This window comes from Epinephelus moara, chromosome 3, assembly GCF_006386435.1.
Source record: "Epinephelus moara isolate mb chromosome 3, YSFRI_EMoa_1.0, whole genome shotgun sequence".
In the NCBI taxonomy this organism is placed as follows: Eukaryota; Metazoa; Chordata; class Actinopteri; order Perciformes; family Serranidae; genus Epinephelus; species Epinephelus moara.
In genome coordinates, this window is record NC_065508.1 from 18562268 (window position 1) to 18572761 (window position 10494).

General features: G+C 42.1%; 1 protein-coding gene across 1 annotated transcript; it reads right to left on the reverse strand.

The window, feature by feature from the left end:
- Positions 1-8049: 8049 nt before the first annotated feature.
- On the reverse strand, positions 8050-10129 carry si:ch211-117m20.4 (CUB and sushi domain-containing protein 1). The gene is made up of 5 exons (XM_050041432.1): positions 10024-10129; positions 9672-9836; positions 8552-8719; positions 8268-8468; positions 8050-8093 (listed from the first exon to the last, which is right to left on the reverse strand). Exons 1-5 carry the CDS (start codon positions 10115-10117, stop codon positions 8080-8082), a joined length of 642 nt encoding a protein of 213 aa, XP_049897389.1. The 5' UTR covers positions 10118-10129; the 3' UTR covers positions 8050-8079.
- Positions 10130-10494: the final 365 nt, after the last annotated feature.

Here is a 10494-nt window from a genome sequence, read left to right on the forward strand (position 1 = left end):
CCCTGACCTCGTGTTTTATAACGAAATAAGCCTCAGATAAATCAGATTCTGTGAAAGCACTGTTGCAGTAGTTGATCATAAACACATTTTAAGCCCCTGTAAAGACATTTTGAGGCTGTTACGGTGATTTAATGGCAGAGCACTGACCTAAAAGTTGGAATTAATTCACAGTTAATTAAATATATTCAGTTCAGACAGACCGCCACAGCCTACTTCATTAAATTAGCCCTCAGATGCCAATTTAAACCTTTTAAGTATTCCATTTTCTATTCTGGGGCTACTTCAGGCTGTTGTCTCTGGGGAAATGAGAGGGATGGGACTAACACATTGAAATTAGGATGAAGCTCCGCTGTGCATATGCATAAGATTTTTTTTTTTTAGGCCTATGTGTCATGTGGCCACAAAATACTGATACATAAGATCAATTCGGCTCCATCGCTGTGTGTGCACATGCTGTTGACAGTCTGTGTAAACATGAGGAAGGTTTTGGTGAGATTTGAGGCCCCGCTGTCTCTTTAAAGGCCGCACCTGCGCAGCTGCCTGGTGCTGATGCTGCAGTGCCCGGGTTATTTTCGGTAAAACAGCCGGGGTTACTCGCGTTCAAGCGGGCCCTACATGCCTTACATCACCCCTGAGAGGAAATCAAAACCATTTTTAGCCAATCGCACCTGGCTCTTAATCAGACCAAATTAAAACGTGCTCTCCAGTCGCCACATGAGCGATTTCAGCACAGCAACCCATCTCTCTGTCTCTGCCTCTCTCTGATGTGCCTCCTCTATAGTTTTATTATCAGCCAGGAGCACACTGTTGGACAAAGACAGTGTAACACATGTAAACCTGAATCCATCACACTGATGGCAAAGATTGGAGACTGTATGCCCAGGCCCAGACCGGACCTATAGGCTCCCCTCCCCCAATAAAGACAGAAAAATCAAACAAACAAGACCAAGGGCTAAGGGACTGTTCTCTACTTGTCAGAAGAGCGGGGTGGCTGCAAGGTACAAATATTTTTCCTTGAGCCTCCATGGGTGAGTGGCGAAAAATGCATGACCCATCATAAATTAGTTATTAGATTTTTATAACTTACCCTCTGATGTTTGAAAGCTAAAAGTAGAAGACAAAATCCTGGAGCTCAAAGAAACCTTGTTTTTTCACCCTTGTTGTGCATGCTGGTTGGTGCAAATGGTCTATTTTTGACAAAACTTAAAATGCAACACATTCTCACTCCGACCTCGCGACATAAATAACGTTTGGGTATGGACTTTCCACATCCACATACAACATGCAAGGTACCCTGGGTGCGTTGGTTGTTGACGCTATGTCAAGTTCTGCCTGTTACATGCATTGTCTGCTTTCAAGATACACTTCTGTTTTCTCAGGAAATTTAACGTTTACAGTCTCTTTCGAAATAAACACACTATAGCCCCTTTTACACTGCCAGATTTTCGGCGAATGTTGGGCCGTTTTGCTGGTAAGCTGTGAGTGTTTAGACACACAGAGCCAGATTGGCGAGTTGATCCGAGGTGGAGACATATTGGCGGAACCTTTTTGGTTTAAAAAGAACGAGGCGCCCTTCCGCCACAGGAGGAGCTGTTGATGACGCTGCACGTGTGACCCACTGGCGGTAGACTAACAGGAAACAGCTGATAGCAGGAATGTGCAGCTAATAGCAAGAGGGAAACGCAAACCTGACAGACACTGTAAAGATGAGCAACTGGGCAGACAAGGAATTGTGCGCCCTCTTTGCCCTCGCAAACGAAGAGGCCATTAACCGTCAAATGATGGGAACGGTGAAGGACGGGCCGACTTACGAGAGAATTGCCGAAGGACTGACCAGCCGCGGCGTCCCTCCCACGTCACTGTTTACGTCACACACTGAGCTTCACATTTTGTTACTTGCTCACGCCCCCCATTGCCCCGAAAAAGGCGCATTCTGTATGAACAAAAGTAGGTAGGCGGCATTTTGCTGCACTCCCCGATTTTGTTTTTATACTGCCAATGCTAAAAGGGGCTCATGTCGGTATAACACCGCAAATTGATGATTTCTTTTTCCATCAACAACAAACAAACGTGGTTGGATTTAGGGAAAAAGACCAGCGTTTGGCCTTAGAATCTTACAGGACGTGAGCAACTGTTTCCCGAGTGAAAGTGGAGGTTTGTTGGATGCATCCACCACTGCTCCACCCCACCTGCGTTGGACTGTTAAACTAATGACAACCAGCTGCGTATTATGCCGACGTTAAAGGACACCTTCTTTTGTTGGTTTCTGATTTTGACGACTTTGGAGTGAGACCGAGCTCTATTTCAAGCTAAAATCGGATTTTTTTCTATTGGAAGTTTTCTTCGCACATGATGTGTCCAAAGACTGTTGGAAATTTTAAAATCTTTGAAGAGAAAATCCTGCACCCTGCTCTTGCTCAGCTTCACAATTTATTAGTAACACTAATGTTTTGGTCCTTGTGGTAATTTGTCAAAGGTCTCAAAGATTTAAGCGATACTTTCCGACACACCTGGCTGCATCCGAGACAATTAGCTATGCGAATATCTCTCTTCAAACAAAGGAAATTTGAAAATTCAGTGATAATTTCTGTTTTTACAGTTTCTGGCAATGATAAATGGTGTAAATTTGCCGATTTTTAAAAGAACAAAAACATGCCTTCAAAATCACCTTCTCTTTAAAAATCGGTGGTAAAATAAAATAGATTAATATAAATGCAAAATGCAACCATTTAAGTTTATATGCTCATCTCCTAAGCCACAATAAAAAACGTAAGTCCCTCCTCAGTGCTCGAAAAAATTATTTTATTTTTTTATTTTTGCACCACCCCCTCCCTCATAAGTAAAGAACACTCCCTAATGACAACACATCACAAATACATAACATAGCTAACATATACATATTAATACATAACAAAGGAATAGTATGTACAAATTTAGTCTTCTTCCTTTTTTTTTTTTTTTTTTTTTTTTTTTTTACTGAGCCCTGGATGGTTTTTGCCTGTTCTTTTTCTCTTACTTTAATTCCATCCACATACACATACACTGGGTGGTGCCCTATAGGCGGCTGCCTGTAATGCCTGTAGGAGGATCTGCCATTGCGTTCACCTGTAAATAATCACAGGTTTGCACTGTGTTACAACATATCTTGGTCTAATTTTTCCTATAACTTGAAGACATGTCGGTGTCCAAAATAAAGATGGATGCTTTGTTTTTAGTTTCCAGTAAATGTGTTGCACGGCCACTTTCAGTCTTGACTGATAGGACTGCTATAGGGACACACAGGGTGCTATTTAAATCTACTTCTACCTAAAAGGCCAAATCCTGATTGCATAATGTAATATTTTCCTCGAGGAAGGAGAGATGACCTTTCTTACACTCTCTGTAGAATAAGTTTGCATACATAAATGATCTAAAAACGACCAGTCATTTTTATTCATACGCTGTGAGAGAACACAACCATAAGGTAGATCATTAACCAAATAAATGACCATGAGATAATTGTGTTTCTCTATTCATATAGCACACATTAACAGTGACTGATTGGCACATGTGTGAGATGAGAGCAAACACTTGTTGGTGTTCTGGCTGTCACTGTGAGTATTTAACTCCACAAAGACGTTTTTGCAAAGTGACTGCAGGAGTAAAGATACTATAGGACTGGAGAGGGCTCACAGAGGAGGGTTCGGCACACTATAAATACTGAGCTGAAGTAGTAGTGGGCATCTGGGGGACAAGATTGTACAGGATGGCACTGAGACCGGCTGCTCTCCTCTTTGTGGGCTTTCTTTTGATGTTGACACGAGGAGCTCTCACAGACAAAGGTGAATATTGAAGAAAATATGAATACAAAAAACTTTAAATGACTCGCTTTTGTGTGTGTGCATCATGTAAAGTGTCACTGTAACTGAATGCAACATGGTGTGCAGGTCCAGCGACTCTTCCTATCAGAGTGTCTGTGGAGAATGACCTGTCTAACATGACTCCTGAGTCCCATTTCAGCTCTGTGGTCGAAGGAGGTGTGCTGCTGGGTGCTCTGAGGAGACTGCAGGAAACACAGCGGGACTTCAAGTAAGACCGCCCATGACATCCCCTCTAATACCTCTGCATAACACCCTTTATTCTTAAAGGTGGCTGGGCTGTTTCTCATACATATTTAAGCTTGCGTTGACCCATTTCTGCTGTAGATAAATAGTCCTGACTCTCTGTGTATGGCCAGGTTCACAGTGAAGGTGGACCCAGAGTTTGGCCTGTTGCTGGAGAGTGTGAATGGAGTAGCTGGAAACGAACGCGAGCAGACTTACTGGGAGATCCTGTCAGAAACCTCAGGAGGGTACAACAGGCTGGATGTGGGTGAGTATCCTCCCCAGAGTGTCAGTGCAACATATCTGACTTAATGAGCTGTAATGAGGCAGGAGAATTAGTTGTCGTTGGTGCCTCAGGATGTCCTCTGGTGTGATTATTCTAAAATTTTATCATTGCTGTGATATTAGTCACTCTCTGTCTTTAATATATTGGGTGAGATTTTTGCCGTTCATGAGCAGGCAGTGCAACTATCATTTAGTGGTGCTTTAAGAGCGCTGCTTTGGTTTTTTGGGGGGTACAGAGCAGTGGTGCCTACAGATACTTCCCATAGGGGTGACCACATGGGGCCACTGAAAGTCTTGGGATGGCACACCAAAACCAAAATCTGAACTGAATTTCAGGAATGTATTTCTTTCTTGAATGGTAGCCTTACTCAAAAACTCCATAAAGGGCTTCCAGGTCGAAGGATTTACCAGCGTCTCCAAGGGAAAATCTAATCTTTTCAAGTTCAAGGGGGTTTAGGATCTCCTTAAGCCAGCTATTGTGTGTACTTAAACAAGTTGAGGGTGCCTAGCTAATAGAGTTGTGAAAGCCAAAACACGCCGTTTTGTCAATGGGACGTTCGGTGCTGTAGGTGGTGGGACTCCAATCAGGGCCGTAAGAGGATCAGGGTCAAGGTTCACGCCAAAAACTGTCCCAAGTGTGTTGAATATTTGATTCCAAAACTTTTGGGCAGGACCAGAACATGTGAATATGATTAGCAGGTGACTGTTTGCACCTATTGCAAGTGTCACTGGTGGCATTTGTGTAATGTACCCTAAGAGAACCTTACACGGTAATACGCCATGCCTAGCACACATAGAAGAAGAGTGGACTCATTCAACGATATGGTCCCATCTGTTGTCAGGTATCGTCACACCAATGTCTTGCTCCCATCAAGAATTTATTTCTGCACAATTGTGTACCCCTCCTTTAGGATGCCACAGGTACAGTTTCACATTATCTCCCAATTGCTATTAATGCAGGTACACCATGTGAGCTGAGCAGCACACCTGAACACTGTATTCCTTTCAGTATATGTGTTCATGTATGAACTAAACTGTGGAGTTTCTGTTCTAAACCTTTCCTTTTCCGCAGGAATTGGCTGCTACAGACCGAAAGCAAATGAGCACATCATCCTTAGGTTCAGCACCTGGCCCCAGCAGTGACGAACAAGCAGATGTGTTTGGCAGTACCTCCTCAGGATCAGATGTGGAGGAGAATTTATTCTGTTTTAATTGCTGGCTGTTCCTTGGATCATCAAGTGTTGTAAATGCTGTGGCCTGACGTGAGAGAATAAAGAAAACAGCGACATCTAGTGGCTTTCAAGAGCAATGTCATTTATCAAAGTTGTGCAGGGAGTATGTGAATCAAATTTTGCAAACCCCACTCAGCTGGAGAACATGGTAGCAGTGTGCTCCAGGACTATCTTTATCATATGAGACTCAAGAATAAACACAGGTGCACCTGGAGAAAAGAACAAATTAACTTCAGACACTCGTGTGGAGCAGGAACAAATGCACTTGAATTAAGTTAAAAAGCCTTTTTTCATAAAACAGGGCTGCTTACGCTACAACACCGACCGGTTCGAACCCTAAGGTCTTCATCAGGGTGCATGAGGGTGGACCGGAGTCAAGCAAAAACATTTTATAAGCATAGTCGGGGTGTCGAATCCTGAGGAATAAGTGAATGCAGGTGGGTGACAGCAATGGGTCACAATGAGAGGCCATTTTGAAGGTGTTCAGAGAAAAAAAACATCCTGCACAAACATATAAAAAAGAGAGAAAGAAAATGCAATCCATTGCTTAAATTAAGTCGTATAGTTTCAATGTAAGCAGCCATGTTTTTTGACTCCCCACTCAGCTGGCTTGCAAATGATCAAACAACGTGAGCAAATAATCACAAAGTGGCGCTGTTTGAAAAATATATGTAACATTTATTTACAGTTTGTGCATGTGTGGCCAGTGTCGTCTTTGAGTTAGTTATGATTCATTTTTTACTTTAAAAATTGAAAGGGGTATCAGAAATGAATAGAAATACCATTTTGAAGAACACATAGACAAGACAGGAAGAAATGTCACGTGCAAGAAAGTGTACAATCAAAGTCATTTGAGTACAGAGGCGTTGAATAACACCGGGAAGTGAGAAACATACAACATCTCATGACAGCTTAAGTCACAGTCCATCCATCTATATAAAAATAAAGATTTAATTTATCAACAAAAATAGATATATTGTGCTATGTTTTCCATAATAACTAACTGAGACATTATTAAGTGCATAGTGTTTACTATCTATAAAAGTAATTTGCTTAGAAGGTCTACAACACTCTTCGTGTTAACTCTGACCCCTGAGCTCCCTGCCAAAGCTCCTCCCTGTGTAACAAGATTAAAGTTTCATCTCCCTCCAAGACAGATGGACTGAGAGGAGGAGCAACGAGGCGGAGACGCTAATCTCTGTGTTTTCACTTCCCCTTTCTCCTTGTCGTACTTTCTTCCTTGCTCTTAGAAACACAAACACGTCAACAGACATGTTAAAAAGAGCATCGATGTTCCTGGTACGTGGAATTTGTGACGTGAAATTATAGCACCAAGTTAAAGGAACAATTCACCCCTCAAATCATCATTTGTATTTCAGTTGCTCACCCCGTGTTGAGTTGAATTTATGAAGAAATCTTTGTGTTTCTCGCATGCCTCCACGGTGAACGAAGAATCCAAAAACTGGGAAAATTCATGACGAATTGGAGTTAAAGGGGGCCGTGTTTAATAACAGCAAAACTATATCAAAACATCTGTTTACAGACTCTCACAAAAACACCTACAGTATAATCCAAGTATCATTTATCCAGTCGTATGCTCAGTACTTCCCAAACACTGTTAGGCGCATGTGCTGTTTATGCTTAAGTGTTTTAAATAGTGAAGTTAAAGTAAAAATGCATGTGTTTGGGAAGTACTGAGCATACAGCTAGATAAATAAGACTTGGATTGTACTGCACGAGTTGTGTGGGAGTTTGTAAATTGATGTTTTTCTGTTGTTAAACGTGGACCCCTATGACTTTAATGCATCAAGAATTTCCTCCATTTTAGGATTCTTTACTCACTGTGGAGGCATGTGAGAAAAAACAAAGTTTCCCTCTTGAACTCAGTGTAAAACATGGTGAGTAATTAATACACAAATGGTCATTTGGTCATTTTAATTTAACCAACTGGAGAATGCTGTCTGACATACCGAAACCTGTAATTTCCCTACCCAAATTGAGCATCTTATCAAGAAACAGACCTCACCACCTGGCACTTCGAGTAAACTCCTCATTACAAGTATTTTAAATAATTATTTGACCCAAGTCTTACACGGCCTCTGAGACTGTTTTAAAATTCACTTCACTTTCCTTCGCTGACCCTTTCACCACCCTACATCACACAGATTGACTAAGCTTTGCTTTTAATTCACCACTGACTCACAGAGGGATTTGAACCTGAGGCACTGAAATCTTCTTTTCATAGTGTAAAATCTTATATATGTATATAAAATCCAAGGAGAAATTGTTGGCTTTAGTGTGCTGTGCCTGAGAGATTACATTAATGCCTTAAAACATCCAGATTTCGGTCGGCTGATTTGTCCACACAATGGGATGAAGCAGCGAAAACATAGCGTGGCTCTGCGGCGTGCAAGCTGTCTGTGTATTTCGTCTTCATCTGATGTCTCACTGTACAGTCAACATAGTGTTTTCTCCATAGTTTATCCTGTAGATGCTAAAATTAAAAAGAACAGAAGTGTTCTTTGCATTGGCGTCCTCAAAGAAAGGCTGCAAATTCAGCTTTAAAGCATTAATTAACCACATTCAAGTGTGTTTGCACTGAGACAACATTGCAACATGCTCACATTACATTATTTATTCTTGACAGTGTGGCAGTAAAGCTACTCACCACATGATAAAGCGCAGTCACAAATGCAAGGGACACACTGTGCAAAGAACCGCTTCCAGCCAGTCTCCTTCTTCTTACAGTTGTCTATCCGAGTGCAGCCTTGTTTGGGTGGGCCAAAGTAGCTCTTGTATGCGCAGGTGGAGTTACACGTCCCATTAAGTTCCCTCTCACTGACTTCAATGCGTCCCCGCTGACACATTCCTGAAGACAGGTAGAGAGAAATCACATGATGAGCTAAAAGGTTTCTAAGGGATTGTAAAATCTTCATGTCAGTGTTGACTCACTGAGGCAGGTAGGTTTCGGGGTCCAGAGACCATTAGGCTGGCATGTTCTGGTCGGGCTTCCCACCAGCATGAAGCCAGAGCGACACGTGTACCGCACCACAGAGCCCACCCACCAGTCGTTACCATACACCACTCCATTGTAGTCCACATCTGGCGTCCCACAGTTCACTGGCACAAAAAGCAAAGGAGAGGCAAAGCATGACACGAAGCTCCATAACAGGATAATCAGACAGAGGTGCCCCAATTAACTGAACTTTATTTATGTAGCACCTTTCATACAAACATGCAGCCTAAACTGCCTCACAAAAAAATAAAGAATGAAGACAATAAATCAAGTTTTGCAAGACTAGAAAATTATAACATATAACATTGAAAATCAATAAATAAAAGGCTACAAATTCTAAAACATGGATGCTTCAAACACATCTTCAACCCCGCAGCACAGAAGATCTAGAATCGCACAGTTTCAAGGTGGGCACCCAAGATTAGTGTCACCAATTCAGTATCCAAACATGTCTCCGCTTCTGTTCCTGAGTTATGACGTTGAATAATGGCAAGAACAGTGTTTTTGCAGAACATCAATTTATTTAATAAGATATTTGTTTGTCATAATTAGTGAATGAATTCTTGAGTTTTGGCCAAAAACATGCTTTGCGAGGTCCTAGTGACCTTTGACCAGCAAATAATCAGTTCATCCATGAGTGCCACATTTGAAGAAATTCCCTCAAGGCGTTCTTGAGGTATCACATTCAGGAAGAACGGACTTCAAACTAAGGCTGTGATATTACTTGAAATTAAAAGCCAGATCAAAATCATCGGTCTTTTTAATTTCCTTTTCAAAATACAAGGAGAGCTTGCCATTCTGCTATCAAGAGGCAGTGAGTCCCACTGTTTTGGGGCATTAAAACAGATGGCACTCTCACTGGTACTTTTATGGGACACATGAGGAACATTTAAAAGTAAAGCAGTGGAGGATCTTAGTGATCTGGCTAGATCATAACATACAAGAAAATCTCTGACGTAAGGAGGACTAAATTTAAGTAAAATTTAAATCAGAGTCTAAAACTAACTCAGCTGTCGAACGTCAACAGAATGCCAGTCACTGTTGTGGTAGCCTTACCCCTGCACAGGGACTTGTAGCCGAGCCAGCAGCAGCTCGAGTCTCCACAGGGATCTCTCCTCAGCTCCTGGTGTCGCGCCCTACAGCCTCCAAAACACACCGGCGCTGACCCGGTCCAATATATGTCGTCTATGAAATCTGGTTCGGGGAACCATTCTGTCTCACCTACAGCAGAAGTTTTATTAGCTTATTTTCATACACATCAACTGGGCAAACATTCACATAATAGATAAGATCATAAAGGTTCTGCATGCAAACTGGAAATATTTTCAGGCTTCAAGGCCAACAATAGGAAAGATGATACTGTTATCTCCTGTCTTGAAGATTGCACTGGTATTGTAGGAGGTCTTACCACTACCTTCCACCTCACCAATCCATCCAGGCAACTGAGAATAGGCTCTTTGGAAGGACCCGAACAACAGCAGCAGCAGCGGATACAACCTCATGGTGCCTCTCTTTGGATGCAATCAGTTTCTGTGGAAAACTGCGAACTGAGCCATATTATTGTCCAGCAACATCCTATACATCCTCAACAGACATGAGGCCATTAAGAGCTGTCCCAGTGGAGCTGAGTTCACTGACTGCAGAGTGAGGAAGCAGAGAGCAGCCGGTAAGTAACACTTAAACTAAGCTCTAGGTGCTGCCTAATCTTCTACACATGGCTAATGCCACTACGCACTGTATGTCATGCTGAGACAAGACTCACTGCAGGTTTGTCTTGATGCAAGTCACCTGAGCTTTTCTTAAGATCAAAGCAAAACAAGGAAGAGGAGATTGAAATGTGAGGGGTAGATTAATGAAAAGCAGTAATTTGGTTGTTTAA

Bases quoted from the DNA above. Each gene is read 5' to 3' on its own strand.
- si:ch211-117m20.4 (XM_050041432.1), bottom strand. From the start codon at position 10,117: ATGAGGTTGTATCCGCTGCTGCTGCTGTTGTTCGGGTCCTTCCAAAGA. The intron at 8,720-9,671 runs GTAAGGCTACCA...TTTTTGTGCCAG, and splicing joins CTACAAGTCCCTGTGCAGGG to TGAACTGTGGGACGCCAGAT. The intron at 8,469-8,551 runs GTGAGTCAACAC...ACCTGTCTTCAG, and splicing joins CCCGAAACCTACCTGCCTCA to GAATGTGTCAGCGGGGACGC.